General features: G+C 44.6%; 2 protein-coding genes across 2 annotated transcripts in view; one reads left to right on the plus strand and one right to left on the minus strand.

The window, feature by feature from the left end:
* IFT74 (intraflagellar transport 74) overlaps positions 1-21,140 on the minus strand; it is a 508,298-nt gene that overhangs the window by 327,093 nt on the left and 160,065 nt on the right. The gene's annotated exons all lie outside the window — the stretch shown is intronic.
* Positions 1-21,140, plus strand: part of LRRC19 (leucine rich repeat containing 19) — a 68,031-nt gene that overhangs the window by 19,736 nt on the left and 27,155 nt on the right. The window contains exon 3 of the mRNA XM_085641334.1: positions 6,339-6,465. Coding sequence (XP_085497460.1) covers positions 6,339-6,465 — 127 coding nt within the window. The remainder of the gene's footprint in view (positions 1-6,338; positions 6,466-21,140) is intronic.

The raw sequence follows: 21,140 nt of genomic DNA on the forward strand, positions 1-21,140 counted from the left end.
AAGAGGTGTCATTCTAAGTATGGTGATGCTGAGCAACGTTTTTTGCCTTGAATCGTGAAACTATCTACTATAAAATAATACTATGGAAAGCTGGTAGAAGTGTTAGTTTGAGTTTGAGTTTGAGTTTTAAAATACTTGTAAAGCGCTCGTGCACCTGCGGTTTCTTGGCGCTACTAATACCAAATCCAGGGCTAAGAAGAAAAACGGGGTAGACTGCTGAGGATTTAAACAAAGGATTTAGTGAACAAATGGGCTTTGAGGTGTTTGCGAAATTGCGGGTACAAGGTGATGGATCGCAGATCCAGAGGAAGGGAATTCCAGAGGAGCGGAGCAAGGGTAGCAAATTTCGAACCTCCCCACTTCTTTGTCCGGTAGCGTGGGATAGTGAGGAGGGACTGGGAGGACGAGCGGAGTTCCCTAGTGGGTATATAGGGGGTGATCTCTGAAGAGATAAATGCTGGAGCCAGATCCAGTCGGGCCAAGAAAGTGATGGAGGTGAGCTTGAATTGAATTCGGGCTCGCACAGGGAGCCAGTGCAGGGATTTCAAGAGGGGGGAAGAACGGTGAAATTTGGGAAGATTGAAGACCAGGCGGGCCGCCTGGTTTTGTATCTGCTGCAAACGCCGTAAACTATATGCAGGAATACCTGCATATAGTGCGTTGCCGTAGTCCAGGCGGGACACCACCATGGCTAGAGTGATGAGTTTGAGAGCTGAGAAAGTGAAGAAACGGGACACCCTGCGTATAGTGCGCAGTGAAAGGAAGGAGGAAGATACCACAGAGCTAACCTGGGAGTGAAGGGTGAGTTGAGAATTGAGTTTTATGCCGAGGGCTTTAACAGAGGTAGAGGGTTCCGGGGAGGGGCCAAGAGAAGGGGGCCAGAAAAGAGGGGACCAGGGGCTGGATGAACCACCCGTCAACACCAGCTCGGTCTTGTCGGGGTTGAGTTTAAGGTGATTGTGGTTCATCCAGTCCCGGATGTGGAGCATAACAGATTGAAAATTAAGGATGGAAGAGGGGGAAGAGGAGAGATTGAAGACCAGCTGGAGGTCGTCCGCATAATTAAATACGGCGACCTCCATTTGTTGAAGAGAGAAAATAAGAGGGGCAATATAAAGATTAAACAAGAGGGGGGGAAAGGGAGGAGCCTTGGGGAACCCCGCACTGGACTTTTCGGACGTCCGCTGTAAAATCACCCAGACGAACGGCCTGGGTGCGGTTGCTCAGGAAGGATGATAGCCAGACCAGGGCAGTCCCTCCGATCCCGGCCGCCCCGACACGGGAAAGCAAGATGGTATGATCCACCGTGTCAAAGGCGGCCGACAGATCGAGGAGCACAAGGGCCTGGCGCCGGTTAGTATCCATACCCTCCCTGAGGTTGTCCAAGACTGAAATAACAACGGACTCCGTGGAGTGTGCGGGGCGGAAGCCGGCCTGGCGAGGAGCAAGAGCTCCATAAGTCTCTACAAAGGAGCTCAAGACGCCGGTGACATGGCGTTCGAGCACCTTAGCCAGAAAAGGTAAGAGGGAGATGGGGCGGAAATTGGCAGGGACAGAAGGGTCAGCCCCAGGTTTTTTTAGAATCGGCACAATGACCGCAGACTTCAGGGGGGAAGGAACCACCCCTTTAGCCAGAGAACTGTTGAGAAGGTGAAGGGGAGGGTCCGGGCAGGAAACAAAGATGTGACGGAGAATGTGGGCAGGACAGGGGTCGAGTGGAGAGCCAGATTTAACCAGAGGTACCAAGGAAGACAGGGCTTCCTTAGATATGGGGGGAAGGGCAATGAGTTGTTCCTTGGGGGGGGGGCATTGGGGATCAACAAAGGAGGGAGAAGGGGACGGGATATTGGCTTTAATAGTCGAAATTTTCTGGAAGAAATAGTTGTTGAGGGAGTGGCAGAGTTCCTTGGAGGGGGCGGGTTTCAAAGTTGTTCTATCAGAGAACGCCAGGTTGTGGACAATAGTGAAAATCTCCTTAGGCTGGTTTTCTGCATCAAGAATTTTGGAGGAGAAGTAGGCGGTTTTGGCCACCAAGATGTCTTTTTTGTACTGGGTAAGGGTGTTGATATACTCCAGTCTTAAAGTGGGGCAATAACTTCTCCTCCAAGCCCGCTCCGCACGGCGTACAGTAAGTTTGGTGGCCTTAAGCTCTGCGTTGAACCACCGGTTGGCATCCTTGTCACGCTTGGAAGTAATACGTTTGAGCGGGGCAACAGAGTCACTGCCAGCGGAGAGCCACTGGTCGATGGCCTCGACCTGGGAGAAGGTAGAGAGGCCCTGGAGGGAGGGGAGGGAAGTGATAAGAAGGGAGGAAAAGTCTTCCGGGCTGACACGGCCCCATGCTCGAACCCAGATGTTTTTGGGGCGAGGAGGATTGGCTGGGGAGTGAATAGGTAGGGAAAAAGAGATAAGGTAGTGGTCAGACCAAGTGCAAGGCGAAATTGAAAGGGATTCCACGGGACAGTTTAGGGACCAGATCTGGTCAAGCGTGTGACCCTTGATGTGGGTAGGGGAGTGAACATGGGGAGTGAAGTTGAGGGATTGGAGAGTTTCAGAGAATTCCTTAGAGGACGAACATTCAGCTGGGTCAGAAGGCCAGAAGTTGAAGTCGCCTAGGAGTAGAATAGAAGAGTTATTAACTGTAATGGTAGCCAGGACTTCCAGGAAGTCAGAAAGGAACTGTAGAGGGGATTGAGGAGGACGGTAAGTGAGAAAGCCGGTCAGAGGGGGAGTAATGGAGGTAGTGCGAATGACCAAGTATTCAGTGGTCGCAATATCAGGCAGGGACAGAATTTGAAAAAGGCGATCGGTGCGTGCGATGACCGCCACGCCGCCTCCAGCTCTGCCAGAAGGGCGATCAGCCCGAAGGGCGTAGTAGGAGGCCGGTAAGGTGGCTAATAGGGCGGGGAGGGAGTCATCGCTGAACCAGGTCTCCGTTAAGAAAAGAAGATCCGGGGCTTGAAAATCCAACAGAACTGAGAGTTCGTGTGCATGGGCGACTGCTGACCGAGTGTTGAGATAGAACACCGTGAGGAATTTAGGGGTAGTGAGAGGGGTGCTGCTACTGGACGTGAGAGAGGGGTCAACTGTGGGAAGGGGAATGTGAGTGTTTATTAATGTGGACATTGTCAGCGGGGTATATACCAGCTCATACAACTTGTAACAAGAATAAAAGGATCGATGCACTAACATAAATAAGAATTCCAACAATTTATCTGAAAAAAATGTGATACTGTGACACAATAAACATATGAGTGTCCAGGTACCGCATGTTTAAAAGTTCTATAAATGAGAATATTTTTCTGAAATGGGTTAAAAATGAATTGGGAACACGCTGTGCTGTTTTTCAATGGGTTTCTTGCGCTATTACAATTTGGCTGGACACATCCATGTGGCGCTGAGCATTAACTGCCACAAAGACTACTTTGTTTCCTATCTAGGCACCCATTTTGACATTACCTGTAGAACCAGGATGTTCATTCAGGTGATACAGGAAGAAACATTACAGCAGGACACACATTTCTAGTAGTATCACATAAGACACTGGTTTCTGCATGTTAATTTTCCCTAATTTAGCCGCCTATTTCTTTGGGGGGGGGGCAATCAGCTGTGGATTTGAGGTCTCACACTGAGGAAGACAGCACCAAACCTCTCAAAAAGGGTCAAAACATGTGTAACACATTGTAGATTGCTTCTGTACTAGCATATAACACAAAAAAGCAACAAGAACAAAGAAGGCTTTGCGCATCTGATGAACATAGCTCCAGACACATTTGATTACATGGGTTGCCAGGTCGCACAGCTCTCTCGCTATCAGAAAACATTACCCAAAGAAAAAGGATGGGTGCCTCCTGACTAACAATCAAAAGCTGCACACGAGAGGTCTTTTTTCATCAACACTAGGACTAAGAGGAATGTAAGCATATTGTCAAGACAGCTATACGCATCCCTACAGGTACATTTGTAAATTTGGCCACCATTCATGGAATTCTGGTATATTAGTAGATCATCCCTAATTCTATGCAAAATGAAGTTCAAGCACTGCTCGAGTCCCCCCAATCACCAGGCAGCAGGGTTCAACTTTGGACCTGGTTCCTATTGCACATTCTTGTAACCTATATTCAAAACCCAGCAATACTCTGTGAGCCTCACCGCATTTTAAGATAGATTTAAGCTGATCAGCAGTGTTAACACTGAGATTCACAACCCCCTGATTTTCTCAACTTGATCAGTTTAGATGTAAACCCTGGTTCAACATCACAGTCAAAAAGACTGCTGACTTTCTTCTCCGCTTCACCCATATGTCGGTTTTGTATTGACGCTGTACAATTCATGTCTCTGATAGTTTCTTAAAAATTGAGAGAATCTCTTTTATAAGTTTGCAAAATAAATTGATTTACTGTTCTCTTCGTTCATTAATGTGTGCATATTTGGTACATTAAATTATAATTTCTTGCTGGCTTATTATATACTGTACCATGTCTTTAAATTTGTGTATATTAGGTACACAGTCTGACAAAACCAAAACAATCTTACCCTTTTAATTATGGTGGTTCCATTCAAAGCCTGAGGGCACATTTCTAAGCATATAAAAGCATTTCACAAACTACATGTTGTAAAACGAAAGTCAGCATCACTGTATATCTTCTGAATAGACTGTGTATTCACTTTACTCAAGATGTAGGTGACACTATCCATCTGACCAAGAGAAATTAGCCCTTATCTTAAAGAAAGATTGGAATTATCTTAATTTTGAGTGCTAGGAGATTTTATTATGGGCATATGGCTGATAGCTGTTTTGAAGGGAGCTCTCAACGAATTTGGCTACAGATGGGTATAAGTGCTACAAACTATTTTTCTGGTTATTCTTTGGAGAATAAATGGAAAAAGTACTTGTTTCTCTTACAGAGACCACGTTTAGTCTTGCCTTCTCAAATTGACAATTTTTTACAATTGAAAGATGTTGGGCTTGAGAGGCTGCCTACCTGCAGAAGTGTGTAAATGGAGAATAAGTCCCAGAGACTTCTTTCATCAATATTTCTTGTCTCATTCTCATATATCCAGAGGGTTGGCCTTATGCATTAAAGAACAATGACATGCACTAATCCCAGTACAGAGATTTGGGCCTAAATCCATCGTTTTTTTGCTCACCATGACATTGTTCTGCATTCTGTCCATCAACGGTTGTTTTTGCATTTGTCACCCGGAGTGGGACGGGTAACCCAGACGTGGGTACCGTGCTCTCCATGCCACTGGAGTAGAGCTATCCTGGCTGATGAGGGGTGAAACACCAAAACCGTCCTAGGATGCTTGTTTCCAGTCCAGGGAGGACCTGGCTTGGCAGTTCGGGCTGGACTGTTCCCATGAGGCACAGGATCAAGACTGATTTGCATATGGCTTGGTTTAAACTGGAATGGCAAGGTGAGCAAAAAAACTATGGATTTAGGCCCAGATCTCTATACTGGGGTGAATGTATGACATTGTTCTGCATTCTGTCCATCAACTGTTCTTTTTGAACTTCCTAAAAGTGGCATTTAAAATCCGACTCCATCATGAGTCTGGATTTTAAATTATGATTCCAGAGAAACCAAACTTGAACTGGTAATATCTTATCATTTAAAAATTACACTTAGAAAATATAATAAGGCAACTCCAATGTTATCCTATGAGAGAGATAGGCCTTGCAGTAGTGAAAAACGAATTAAGGAGATTTTCACTACCAGGACAAGTAAAATGTAAAAGTACATGTCCTTCTTTTTGAATACATTGAACCCTACCTTCTGGACTGTCCAAGGCCTACTATAGAAGATAACGTATTTGTATTAAAAAAGGAAGGTTTGGGCCTGGCAAAAGGTTTATTTTGCCAGGTCGAAATGGCACTTTAAACTGCACACCCTGACACTGTAATAGCAGGCCTGAGACATGTTCAAAGGGCTGCGTAAGTGGGTGGCACTAGTTGCATTTAATTTACAGGCCATTGGTACATATAGTACCACTTTACTAGAGGCTTATATGTAAATTAAATGTGCCAGTTGGGTATCAGCCAATATTACTATGTTTAGACGAAAGAGCACATGCACTTTAGTACTGGTTTGCAGTTGTAAGGTGCTCAGAGTCCTAAGGCCAGCAAAAACAAGATCAGAAAAAATGGAGGAGGAAGTCAAAAAGTTGATAGGTCTAATAAAAGAAAATATATCTTATGTTCAAAGTCGAAAATTGATCTGGCACAAATCCATATCCAGATATACAGAATATACTCCCACTGAAATGGTTACATCAAGATGCATATACATCAGGTGGTGACATTGCACTAAACCTAATATTCTTTTTTTAAAAAGGCAACTTCGAGCACCATTCCTCCACAAACCTCTTCTGGGAAGACGTCTGCGCTTGTTGGCATCATCAGTTTAATGTCATCACCTACAACTGATGCAAACCACACTGGAAACACCACAGCGGGAAATGGTACAGTTCTCATATTTTAATTACTTCTTCTATAAAATAAAGTAGCTCAATTTGTGAAAAATATCCATGGGTTATGAATCCTGGTGTGAAATGAAAATCCTTTTATGTACCTATATTTCAGCACATGTATAAGTATCAGAAACAGACAAGTAACATGTTGATATCTTTCCTTTTAAATCCCAAAGCATTCTTCCTATTCACAAAAGTAATCAATGTAACCAATTCAAGGCACCCAAGTTGTGGAACCACGCATCAAGAAGCATATCCTTTACCTTGGAAAATTCTCATTGACCCTGAAAACACTGAGAATGCACCTCCCTTTCTCGAAGCATCCATACTAATAAATACCATTAAGTGGTGTTTCCATTATTCTGCCTCATGTGTGACTTACCCTTCACTTACAACCTGTTTTAGATCTAGGCGGACGGGTTACTCCGTCACAACGGTGACATATATCCCGTCTGCTGAAATATAAATCTCATTATTCCTATGGGATTTATATTTCGGCAGACGGGATATCCATCACCATTGTGCCTGAGTAACCCATCAGCCAAGATCTACATCAGGCCCTTAGTCTCTTTCTTAAAAGAAATGATGCAAATTGTATTTTGGGAATGCTACTTGCCACTCACGGAACAAGCCAAAAAACTTTTACTGCAGGAGCTCAACTTTTAGGCACATGTATCCAGTCAGCATATAATACAAAATTTAATGAAAAACTGTTTTATTTTTACAACAATTATGAAAAACAAAAACAAAACTCCCAGTGAATGTGGTATTTCCAATCCTAGCTCCATCTCGTTCTCAATTGGAAATTAAAAGGCTTGGACAAGATGGAAAGTGCCCTATGGATACAAAGTACTTTTCTTTGTGACTTAAAGATCTTGCTGAGTAAACATATGCCTGTTAGACCTAAGATCTTTGGTATGTTCTTTTTTTCATCTTACCTGTTTTTAACTGTGTGCTGCATTTCAGTTTTGCTGGTTTTAGAATGCTGGGCACTCTACCACTGCTGCTCAGTGCTAAAGTGCAAGTGCTTCCTGTGTAAACTGTGATTATGATTGGCTATCCATGATTGGCACATTTGATTTACTGGTAAGGCCCTAGTAAAGTGCACTGTGTGTGCCAAGGGCCTGTAATTCAAATGCTACCAGTGGGCCTGCAGCACTAATTGTGCCACCCACATGAGTAGCCCTGCAAACAAGTCTCAGGCCTGCCACTGCAGAGTCTGTGAGTGCAATTTTAAACTGCCATGTCGACCTGGCAACTGCAACCACTTGTCAGGCCCCGACCTTCCCTTTTACTACATATTAGTTACCCCTAAGGTAGGCCCAAGGCAGCCCCATAGGCAGGGTGTACTGTATTTAAATGTAGGACATGTGCTGTTGTGATTTACATGTCCGGATAGTGAAATACTGCTAATTTTGTTTTACACTATTGCAAGGACTATCTCTTCCATAGGTTATCATTGGAGCTGCCTTGTAATCGCTTACAAGTGTAACTTACAATTGGGAAGAGATTGAAATTTGAAGTTTGGGGTCCCTGAACTCGCAATTTAAAAATACATCTTTTAGTGAAGTTGGTTTTTAAATTGTGTGTTTGAACATGCCACTTTTAGAAAGTGGGCATTTTCTTGCTTTACCATTCTGTGCCTCTGCCAGTCTGTGGAATCCACATCTGAGGGAGGGTGACAATTGGGCTCTTTGTTATTTGACTCTAGACAGTCAAATGAAGGAAGACGGAATTTATTGAATTCTGTCGGAAGATACGTCTTATTACTTTCTTTTGTGAGAATCCATTGAAAGAGAACATAGAAACAACAGGTTTGAAGAAAAAATCAACTTTCTGTCCTCCAACATCAAAAACTCCAAAAGAAGTAGTACTTTTTGAGAAAGTAGTTTTGTCCGCCATCTCTGCAGCTGAACAACAAAATAAAAAGTTTGTCAAATTCAATATAACCAGAGCTCAAAAAGAAGCGTTGCGTGCCCTAAAGAACGATCCGTCTATAGTAATAAAACAAGCGGACAAAGGCGGCTCTATTGTCATCTGGGCGACAGACCGATACACCACAGAAGTTATGAGACAACTCTCTAACGAACAATGTTATCGGAAATTAAACAAAGATCCTACCATTGAACTCCAAGGAAAACTGTTTAATATCCTACAGAAAGGTTTTGAACAAGGGTTCCTAGGCAAAAAGGAATATGATTTTTTAAAGAACAAAAATCCACGCATACCGATCTTTTATGTCCTCCCAAAGGTGCATAAAAATCAGAGTAGCCCCCCGGGACGCCCAATCGTCTCGGGCTGCGAGTCATTGAACGAATCAATATCCAAATTCGTTGATTTCTTCCTAAAACCATTCATGCCAGCGGTGAAATCATATATACAAGATACTACGGATTTTTTAAATAAACTTAACGCAATGGAATTTGAGGAAGACACACATTTTCTTGTAACATTGGACGTCACTTCCCTCTATACAGAGATCCCACAGGATGAAGGGTTGGCGGTGTTGGAGTCTTTTTTGAACAGTAGACCCAAACCAGAAAAGGTTCCTACGGAGTTTATCCTGGAACTAGCGACATTTGCCTTGAAAAACAATTACTTTTGTTTTAAAGACGACTTTTTTCTGCAAATAAAAGGCGTCGCGATGGGGTGTCCATTCGCCCCAGAGTTGGCAGTGCTATTCATGTCCAAATATGAGGACCGCTTTGTATATAACAACAACCCCTTTGCAGTTTACATCACTAATTGGGTTCGATACATCGATGATGTTTTCCTGACTTGGACCGGTGAAGAAAATCAACTACAGGAGTTTGTTCAGTGGCTTAATAATAGAACACCAGACATAAAATTTAGTCTGAACTCTTCTAAGTACAGAATGCCATTTTTAGATGTCGAGATCTATCCCAGCAATGGCGGACTAGTCACCACTCTATACAAGAAAAAGACGGACAGAAACAAAGCACTCCTTTACTCAAGTAATCATCCGCGCAGTTTAAGAGACAACTTGCCTTACGGCCAATTCTTGCGAATTCGCCGTAATTGCACATTCAAGGATGAATATCTGTGCCATGCTGAAAATTTGAAAAACAACTTACAATCCAGGGGGTACCCCAAGAAACTATTGAAGAAAGCGATGAAACGGGCATGGTGGACCCCTCGCGATGTACTTCTGGAGAGAAAAGAGAAACCCCAAACCTCCAGGATTGTGTGTGTATCTACATTCAGTCCTACATCGAATTGGCTGAAAAAGACCATCTCTCAAAACTGGCATCTGATTAAAAACCTTGATGCCTCATTTGAAGAACCACCGCTCTTTGCTTTTAGAAAAGACAAAAGCATAGCCAATCAGCTAGTAAGAGCTGCACTCCCTAAAACTAAAAGCCCTGATATTAGGAGCCTCCTCAATCTGTCTCCTATACAAGGACACCGAAAATGTGGCACTTGTGTGTGTTGCGAATCTACAATGGAAGGAAATCATTTCTCTCACAAGGAAATCCACTGGAAACATAACCTTTTCTCCAATTGTAAAACAAAATACGTTGTATATGGGATTTTATGCCCATGCAACAAGCTTTACATCGGGAAAACAAATCAGGAGATCAGGCTAAGAATTCAACAGCACAAATCAAGGATACGCAGGAATGTGCCTAATGCCCCGTTGGTCCATCACTGGCATCTCAACAATCACACAGAAAAGGATATGAGATGGACTGTGATCTCCAAAATCACACAGGATAACAGAGGAGGAGACATGGACGCCAAATTGGTCAAAAGAGAGGCGATGCTCATTATCAAATTTAATACATCAGTGGATGGTCTAAACGAGCTATCTGAGATTTATAATTTGTAAAAACCTGTTTTGCTCTCCCAACTAATTGAGACCTGCCGGCACGGATATCATACTTAGATGACCTACATCGACTACCACATTCCAACTCTGTAACATCTATTGGTCCAGACAACTTGTCGATACGCCATCCTGCTCGCACATAGGAGACGGCAAGTAGCCATTCACCTTCATGAATGACGCCCAGTCACATTGTGTCTCCAGTGAGAATACATTATAGGTGTTAACACACACACTGTTCAATAAAGTTTTTCTGTTGATAACAAAAAAATTTTAGTTCAATTTCACATGAACCCGGCCTCTTCTTTTAAATTATGGTTCTTGCACGGACATACGATCGAGCCGGAAGGGTCCTCACGCAACAAATATCTCGCACAGCTGGTTGTGGAGCCACGACTTTTCTTTTCAAAAAAACCTAAAAATCGGATTTTAACTACATCTCCCAGAATGCCTGAGAAGCACCGCCCCACGCAGGCAAGTCGATACGCATTTAACAAGTATCCACCCCCTTCCTGCATAATCAGTCGTTTGTTTGGTGAGCACAGCGCGATGGTGACGGCAGCTTTTGAAATAACTGGACAATAGGTAATCAGGAGCTTTACATTTAAACGCTATGATGCGGAAACTGTTTAAAAGACCCGTGGTCTGAAAATCTTGCTTCGTTTTCCCCCCTCAGAGCCCAGCTGGCGACTTAAATCTTCCAACTGATAGCGGACAAACATCCACTTAACAGCCATCGCTCCCATTTAGACTTAGTCTCCAGTGCGGCGAGCACGGCGCGCAATGGCGGCATTGGACTAACGAAAAAAGGTAAACAGAATATTAAGAGTGGTTAAAAAACGTGATGTGGTCAGAAATGATGATCGACCAGGATTGGATTGAAAAAATGTAAACAGAAAAAATGTAAACAGGATATGAAGAGCGGTTAAAATAACCAAAACGTGATGTTGATAAAACCGACTATCGACCAGTATTTTTAAAACTTGTCTCACCATTAAAAACGTGATGTTGTTGATACTGATTATCGACCAGTACTCTCAAAACTTGTTTCATTGCTTGCCTCTAGGCCACAGCTGGTGATTCAATTTCCAACACGCCTTTATGCACGATAATATAACCACGCTTACGAGTTACCATTCACCTGAACAAGTAAGATTTTAATTTAGACCATGACATTTCGGGGCCACTAGCTGCCCGCTCCAACACCTAAAGACCTCCTCTGTTCTTGTCCTTGACTATCTTCTGATAAATTTCACCCTACTATTCACAGATTGTGGTTGTCGGACTGTTATGTCGTCTCACTTCGAAACCCTGAGTAACATACTTTGAAGCTTTAGGTAAGGCTCTCGGTTACTTGTGTTTGGCTAATAACTGTTTTGAGAAGTAAGGGAAAACTGGTCTAACTAAGTGTTGTGTTCGTTTTTGTTCCTAGAAAATATTGGTCCTGAAGAGAGTCCCCGGTGAAGGGATTCGAAACGCGTAGACCCCCCCTTTTCTTGACTTGTCTTCGCCCTTGGCCAATCATCTGTCTAAACAACTAAAAATAAATGTTTAGAAGTACTGCAAATGTTAGTTGTTGATGGCCTTATACATTTTATACATACAATTGTATATTGTGAGCTTTATAATGTTTATTAAATATTCTTTTGTACATATTTGTGGTGTTTTGAGTGCTGTTGTTCGTTGAGTGATTGTGGTACGCTAGTGGTGACGTCATTTATATGTGTTAATGTAATGTAATGTATATATTTGTAAAAATTTGTGGTTTTTTGAATTTTTGATTATCGAAATGCTTTAATCACTTCTCTACTTTACCGTGCAAAATAATAAGAAAATTTGCAAAAATATATTTTTGATTAAAATCAACCTAATCAATGGGAGCAATGGACGTGTTTAATTCAGTTCTTGCTTAAAATTTTCCTTGTAGTTTCAGTGCAGCATTGGCACTCCCTTTGTTCTTTTCTGCATATCCTGATGGCTCATCACCAGGGTGATGGATCTTCCTGAGCTAGAGTGGTGGGAAGAGTTGTCACGGACACCTGAATAGGGCTGTGCCTGTCCTCACACAATGCTGTCTCCGCCTCCCTGTAGTGTCTCTAGAGCCAGGTCAGGGAAAGGTAGAATCTTGTGCACTACAAAGTCTTTCCTTTGAAATTTGCCTACTTCAGAGGGAGAAACTGGCATAAGTACTGGAGCTGTGACACCACAACTTCAGAACACTTCTGGTCTAAGAGGCAATCTGCCAAGAAGAAGAGCTGGAGAAGCTGTCAGGAGGGACTACCAATTTGCTGTGTGTTTTGCTGTGTTGACCTGCTGCTTCTGTCTTGGGCATTGAAAGGACTGGACTTTGCTTTCTACATCTGGCTTGCTCAGGCTCCTCCGCTGGGAGTTCAAACCTGCCAAGTGGTGGCAATTCCAGTTCGGGGCCCTTGGAGGTGGTTTTGCTGCAAAGGACTGAAAAAATCAATCCCATGGACCTTCAGCGCCTGTCTTTCCTGACCCTGCACCACGGTGCGGCTGAAAAACCAATGCATAGCTGCGGTACAGCCGAAGAATCAAAGCAGCGTCTGCAGTGCCACTAAAAAAAGTGTTTTTCGTCATATAATGTATTTTAATATTATGGAGTATATTTACTAAGATTTTGTGATGTTTGCGTCACAAAAGTGACTCAAATCAATGCAAAATCTAGTTTTCCCAATTTACTTTCCAACACAAAACTTGTTTTGTGCTGGAAATTCACTTATAAGTAATGCAAAGCAGCACAAAGAGCTGCTTTGCATTACTTAGCACAAAGCGGGTGTTCCATGGGTGGTGCATGGGCATTTCCAAAACACGATTTACTAAAAAAAAGTAGGCCGAATTATGTGTAAAAAAATAATGCCCATTTCAAATAGAGACTATCAAGGAGAAATGCTTTTATTTCTCCTTTCTTTTACGACTTTGCATATGTGCTGCACTGTACAGCTGGGAGAGAAATCAAAAGACACACAATTGATGGACGGAATGCAGAACAAATCAAAACATTCACCCCCAGTCAAGAGATCTGGGTTGAATCCATCATTCTTTTGCTCACCATGCCACCCCAGTTTAGACCTGGCCATATGCAAATCAGTCTTGACCCTGCCTCATGAAAACAGTCCAGCCCTAACTGCCAAACCGGGTCCTCTCTGGACCGGAAACAAGCATCCTAGGACCGGTTTCGGGGTTTCACCCCTCTTCAGCCAAGGATAGCTTGATTCCAGTGGCACAGTGAGCCCGGGACCTACGTCTAGGCATACCCGGCGCACTTAGGGTGAGAAAGCAAAAGACACACAAGTGATGGACGGAATGCAGAACAAATCAAAACATTCATCCCCAGTCAAGAGATCTGGGTTGAATCCATCATTCCTTTGCTCACCATGCCACCCCAGTTTAGAACGATGGATTTAAGCCTAGATTTCTCTACTGGGGTGAATGTATGACATTGTTCTGCATTCTGTCCATCAATAGTTCTTTTTGCATTGGTCACCCTGAGTGGGAACGGGTATGCTCAGACGTGAGTCCCGTGCTCTCCATGCCACTGGAATCAAGCTATCCTGGCTGAAGAGGGGTGAAACCCCGAAACCGGTCCTAGGATGCTTGTCACCAGTCCAGGGTGGACCTGGCCTGGCAGTTCGGGCTGGACTGTTCCCATGGGGCACAGGGTCAAGACTGATTTGCATATGGCTGGGTCCAAACTGGAATGGCATGGTGAGCAAAAAAACTATGGATTTAGGCCCAGATCTCTGTACCGGGGTGAATGTATGACATTGTTCTGCATTCTGTCCATCAATAGTTCTTTTTGCACTGTACAGCAGGCATACAAAGTGGGAAACGTTTTAAAGTTAGTCTTTGCCTTGTATTTTGTACTGGAAGGGTATCCTTCCAGTACAAAACCTATGCTAGACTCACGCTGACACCCTTACATTATGGAGCAAAGGTGTGTGCATGGCGCATGGCTACTGGATTGTGCACCGATGTTAGGGAGAGGGGAGGAAAGTGCCATATCTCTGTAAATATGGTGTTCTCTTTTTCTCACACCGTGCATCTGCTGCGCTGCGTGAGAATTTGGTAAATAGGCCCCTATGTGCCAGCGTGATAGTTGGGAAATCTGAAACTCATCCCCCCCTCCCAAAATCTTTCTGACCAAGCTACGCCCTGAATTCTGCTAAAATACCCTATTACTTTAGATGACACTAAATGAAATAATTTGGGGGGATGCAGAGACGGTCATAGACTTAGAATTCATGTGCGCTCTGGGTGTCTTGCATTTTGGAATAGAAGGCACCACTTAAGAATTCAACATTTTGATGTTGTTTTGGAACCGTGAAAGACTCCTGGCGCATAGACGGCTCTCAAAGAAGCGGACTTTTGTTTTTATTTCTCTGCCGTCCTGTAGGATGGCATCAAACATAATGGACTTAATTAAAGAAATTTTTCTAGGTTTTGAAAACATGACTTTAGAGCGATAGTGCACATCTTATTCCTTGTCTGCAGACATTGGAGAAATAGCAGAATCTTTGGAAACAGGAAGAGGTAGTAAATATAGGGAATTTAAAGACAGATCAGCGTTTAAGATATTATAATGTACATTTGAAACAGCTAGCTAGAGTACCCAGGGCCAGATGTACAACAATTGGATTTAGCGCCTCGCAATTTGCGACAAATTGCGAGTCGCAAATTGTGAGGTGCTAAATCCAATGTACAACAGTGTCAGAGACACTGTTAGCGATTCCCAATGGGGTCGCAAAATGAGAGGCTCATCAATATTCATGAGCCACTCGCAATTTGCGACCCCATTGGGAATGGCCAGCCTCACAGGGTTGGTGGCCTGCTGGGGTCAGCAGACCACCATGTCTGTGATTGCTTTTCAATAAAGCAGTTTTTTTTTTTTAAATGCAGCCCGTTTTCCTTAAAGGAAAACGGGAGTTATTAAAAAAACCAAAAATGAAATGCTTTAGTTTCATTTTTAGGTCTCGCCTAGCGATGCAGCACGAATGTGCTGCCATCGCTTTGCTAGGCATGCAGTATACACTATAGTGTGGAAGCTTCGTTGAAGCTCCGCCCACTATCCTGCCCATCTTCTTCATTGGCTTAGGTTATAAATGCTGCCTTCCAATTGGTTTTGAGCTTGTTAGTCCCTCCCCATGACAGACATGTCAGTCATTTGTATCCTTCCATGGCTACTGGCCACTTCACTGAACAGACTACTTTCTTCCCGTCCCTGCCTCTCCTCCCTCCCTCAGTCCGTGACTACTTGGGGCCCCGCCCCCCTCCCACGCACACCCGGTCGTGCTCATGCCTTCACGCGCCCGCCCACCCTCCATTTCCCGTGTGCCGTTTAGCTACGTTTCTCAGCTTCACTTTTTCCTGTTGTGTGCACGTGATCTGCTGTCAGCTGCAGATTCAGTTTCTCTACTGATTGGAGTCCATGTACAAACACACAAGATCCTGTTTAATCATCGATACGTCTACAAGTACGAGCTGTTAACTCTGTAGCAGCTCGTTAGCCTGTGCAACAGGGTGAAAAGGGGACGGAGAGTGAAAGCCGTAGTTCATTACAACACGGACTCCATTTCCCATGTGCCCTTTAGCTACGTTCCTCAGCTTCACTTCTTTCTGTTGTGTGCACGTGATCTGCTGTCAGCTGCAGCATGGCAGAAATACAAGAGCAGGTAAAGCTTGGTCTGTACCAGTATGGGGAGTAGAGTTGCTGTGATACTTAGTTGCACTGCTGCTATTGCCTGTATGAGCTGCCTCTCGCGATATTTTTATTTTCATTACCCTAAATTTGTATGGTTAAGTGGGAATTTATGTTGGCATTATATCTACGAACATTTCACTGGGAGAGCTAGAAGATTGTGTTAACTGTACCTGTCCTTTCAGTGTTTGCAATGAAAAATCGTAATAATCACACATGTCTTTTATTCGGACGTCCGTGGTGCCGTCTTGTAGTGAACGCATTTAATTATTTTATGTGAAACCTTGCTACTTCGGTACTGGTGTCTTCTGGACTGCAAACTTCCTTGCACTGTGATGTATCCTAGATGAGCTCCCTATTCTATTAGAGAAGCATCTATCACAATTGCCTGGGTTGCCAGGCCTTGGTAAACTGGAATTCCCTTTAAGAGTTTGTGTCTCTTGCACCACCCCTTGAGGAATTGTTTAACTGGCATTGTAAGATTCACATTGTCTCCCTAAATGTCTTTTTATTATGAGCAGTTGTCCTCCAGGCACTGTTGCACGGCCTCATGTGGAGAAACGCATTGGGGTCTAGGAAGATGCATGGTGTGTTGGACCCCGGTAGCAATAAAATCTAATGTGCTGCTGGTTGTGGTGTTTGCAGCAACCAGTGACATTTCTGAAAAATGGCTCGTATCCTTTCCTCCAATGTGGCCTGTACAACTAAATGACAAGCAACGAAACATAAGGCTTGAGTGGCCTGGAACGGGAAGATGTCCTCAGTTTGCTATAACATGCACTTTTACATGCTGAAGCACATTAGCACTTCAATGGCCACGGTTTTTTAGCTAGGACACAAATTGCACATTGGATAACTAGGGTTGTATGTCCTGATGGTGGTCTGTAAGTCCGAGCAGCAAGCAACCACACATGAGGCTGGACTGGCCTTGGAGGTGCTGAAGTCCTTCGATGGCAAACACACGCACTTTACCGAACAGAGGCACTGTAAATTGACAGCTGATGTCTTGGCACCGGTATGGGGAGATTGATAAAGGGAGAGCTATGAACTGAAGTGCGCAAATGTCCTGGGTGATCTGTAAGACCCATCTGCGGTGGTGACTAATCTCCATTCTACCAGGTGTTTTTTTTTACATTCCCTACCACAGGAGTGACAGAGTAGAACAAGAAGAGATTTTATCGTTTAGATTGTGAGCAAGACTTCCTGATGAGTAGAAACACTGACGTTGTCCTCTTCCTATCTAGTTCTGCAATGGTACTGGGTGTGCTGCTGTTGGTACTGCCCTTGAGCTTGAGTATAAAAGTAACATTGAGGGGATTGAACTTCTGTCTCGGTTGGTAACTATTATCTGAACTGAAAGCAATAAAATGTCTTTCTTTCCTCTAACCCAACTCTCTTTAGAGCTGCTGCCTTTTTCTTCATGTGTTCCATCTCTTCATCCGTACGAGGACCAAAAAGGATGCTGCAGTGAAGGGAAGATTCTTATTTTGAGTTGTGCATCTGGCTTTAGCATGGTTAATCTCAGCAAAGGCGATTGGTGGAGATGCTGTGACAAACCTCCATGACAGTAGGGTCTGCCGATTCATAAGCAGCGCTGTTTGACCGGATGGAGATTATCTGGCCTTCCCGTACTACCTCCACAAAGTCCTGTCTCCTGTTTTTTGGCATTTCATCGGCAAAAGAGCATTGAGCGATTCCCTAACAGCTGTCGTATCACCCCCACAAAGCAGATGTGCTAGCTGTTTAAAAAGCTACAGCTGCAGAGCCAAATACCTAATCTATCCTCTTACTTTCTCACTTTGGTAGCAGTGAGGCTTCTGGAGCAAAAGTGTGTCTCTTTCTTACAGATTAGCCTATTACCGAGTCTGACCTAGGATTTTATCTTAAATAGACTGGATGCTGCTCTGAGGGCCTGTATTTTTAGGTCGAGCATTTGAGACCTCTTGTATATAGTTTAGTATATACTTATTATATACTTATATGTGTATGTACTTTGTGGGCTCTGGAGATCAGCCCTAGGACTTGTCTACTTCTGCTTAGGGTCTTTTTTTTCTGTTCAACTGCCTCTATTTAACTGTCTTGAAAGAAAACAACCAGGAAAGGTTAGTAAAACACCCGAATTGCTTTCTGCTGAGAGACTTTCTTTTTTTTTTTTTCCGCAACTGCCTCTATTTAACTTTCTTGATAGAAAACGACCAGCAGAGATCAGTAAAATACCAGAATTACTTTAGCATTCTCTAGATTCCAGTCCATAGAAATTGTCTTCCACGAGCACCCGTAGACAATAATTTTTGTTTCAAATCTTGTATTTTCAGTGATATGACCACCAAAGGCCATGATTTTATAATAAAAACAGAGCTTTGGACTATATCATTTCCCGCTGAAAGGCAATATTTCTCTCCATGTGTTCAATTACCTGGCATGTCACGCAGTTTGGTGCTTACTTTCCACCATATTAAAGAACAGTAAATGTTTCAGCACCCAGGCTAATGTGCTGCATAGCTAAATACATATAAGGTCCCAAAGGCGAGACTGATTGCATTGCAAATGCTTGTTTAAGAGTAGGTAGTGGTCCCTGGGACCACTGCTTGCCCTTAAAAAATATTTTCCCTGCATTCCCAAAGGGGAAGGGGTTCCCTGCGGACTCCTTCCCGTTTGCGAGTGCTTTACCACCCTTCTGAGGAGGGTGCTAAACTGCGACTGTTTTGTGACCGCAATTTCAGTCGTAAAAGAGTCATACATACCTGGAAAACACATTAGGAAGGGACGCCCTCGGAACGCCCCTTCCTAATAGCGACTCGCTATTCCTATTTTGTGAGTCGCAAAAGGGGAATAGTACATGGCCAACTCGTTTTTTGCGGGCGTGAAGGGTTCTGAAACACCTCAGAGACTGCAAAAAACGGAAGTACATCTGGCCCCCAGGATCTAAGGTGCACATGCATCAACAAAAGCAAAAGCGATTCCTTAATAGCGATAAATAAGGAATCAGTATCAAGGAATCGCTTTACAAAATGCATCAACAGATTCGGTAAAATATAGCGATTCTTTAAAAATCGCTATATTTTACCGATTATACAATAGCGAGTAAAGAAAACACCGATTAGCAAAAAGCGCAGTCGGAATCACCGATTTAGCTAATAGCGATTTCGGTATTAGCGAAATCGGTATTAGCGAAATCACTATTAGCGAAAACGTGAAATAACGGGTCGCTCCGGGAACGGCATGATGACATCACCACCAGGAAATACTGCAGCCCCAACCTCATTGCCTCGCCAGAGGAGCAAACAGGAGCTGGTACTGGAGACTGCCTGAGCCCATTGAAGCCAAACTTACAGGACTACCACCCCACACAAACAGGATGGAGAAAGAAGCACCATCCAGCGCAGAAGCTGCACGCAAGAGAAAACGCAAGTTTTCCAACCGGGCGCTGGAGCACCTGATAGAGGGGGTGAGCAGCAAACACGATCGGCTGTTCGGGAAGCTGTCCCTAAAGGTGCCAGAGTCAGAGAAGCGGCGCATATGGCTTCGCATCCGAGAGAGGGTCAATGCGGTGGGAATGACGCTCCGCAGCATAGACGATCTAAAAAAGGGGTGGTACGACCTGAGGAAGAGGGCCAAGGAGAGGATTGCGGAGAGGCTCCGGGAGGCATCCAGAACGGGAGGCGGTCCTTCAACAGTGCAAGCAAACACTGCCCTGGAGGAGCTGGTGGAAGGGACCATCGAGCCTGAGGCCGTCGTGGGAGTTACCCAGATGGATACCTCCGGCGCAGCCACAAGTGCCCAAGGTAAGATGCATGCCTGTGCCCATACCCAGCATTGCGTTAAACAATTCCCAACCCCCCAGCACGATCAGAGTGTGCATGCAGATTTGCCCCACACAACTTTACTCATAACAGTAGTGCATCATGGGAGTTGTAGTCAAGTCAGCCCGGTGTGCATGCACAGGATGAAACTAAAATTAAAATTCACTACATCAGTAGAGGCTGGATATAGACTGTTTATTTAGTGGATCACAGAGGGACATGTATGTTTACAATACTACGTAGGTGTAACTATCCCACTAACCATGCACTGTTTCACACACAGATGCATCGCCTGGCGATTCCGACGACAGCGGCCGGCTGATCATTTTGGAGACACCAGCCGATTTGGACGTGGATACACCGCAAGAGACGCAATCACCACCTCCAACAGCAACCACACCACCACCACCACCACCAGCAACACCTGCTGGCGCAACCACTGCAACTAAAGAGCGAAGACGCAGGTCACAAATTCCACCCATGCAGGAGATGGATACATGTCAAACACCTGCAACACCATCGGGCCAAAGTCTGAGTATCATCCCACCGCCTGCAGCACCACCAGCACGTGTCAGACCCCCACAGCGCCGCAGGTCTCTGCGCAGTTCCCAATCTGTAGGCGACGTTGCAAGCTCCCCAAATGGTGGCATCGAGGAACGGATGCTGCGTGTCCAGCGCCTGCAGGGGAGACACATGGCTACAATCAGCTGTAACATAGCGCGCCTTGCTAAAGAAATGCGTTCCATGACTGCAGCAGTGAGGGACATGAGCACTGTGGTGGCAGAGGGCAATGGGTACCTGCGGGAGGACATACAGGAACTCACCCGTGCCATGAGAGAAGGCCATGACAGCGAGAGGAGGAGGCACCGGCAGAACTTGCTCCGGTCCGCAGCCTCTACGAAGGCCATCACCAGGCTGAGCAACAGCACCGCAGTGTTGGCACGCCGCTCGGTGTCACTGCAGGTGGACCTTGGACACTTTTGCGGTGATGTTGCCAAGGCCCTAGGACAGGTCACCGCTGCAGTTGAACACCTGCAGAGCGGTACATTCGGTGCTAGCGCATTGGGAGTGGAGGACGGCAGTGAGGCTGCCTCAAGTGTGAGCAGTGTTTCAGTTGCAGAGGCCAGCACCAGGCGGCGCAGTTCGCGGTGCTCCACAGGGACAGGCCGTGGTGATGTGGTGGAGACACCTGAGAGGAGGCTTGGCGTTCGTGGCAAGCGCCACTAGACTAACTGACAGTCATGCTTGACCGTGGTGGGGCAACCAGGGTCCTCCCCTATATGACGCTGCACAGCCG

This window comes from Triturus cristatus, chromosome 2_2 (genome assembly GCF_964204655.1).
Source record: "Triturus cristatus chromosome 2_2, aTriCri1.1, whole genome shotgun sequence".
Taxonomy (NCBI): Eukaryota; Metazoa; Chordata; class Amphibia; order Caudata; family Salamandridae; genus Triturus; species Triturus cristatus.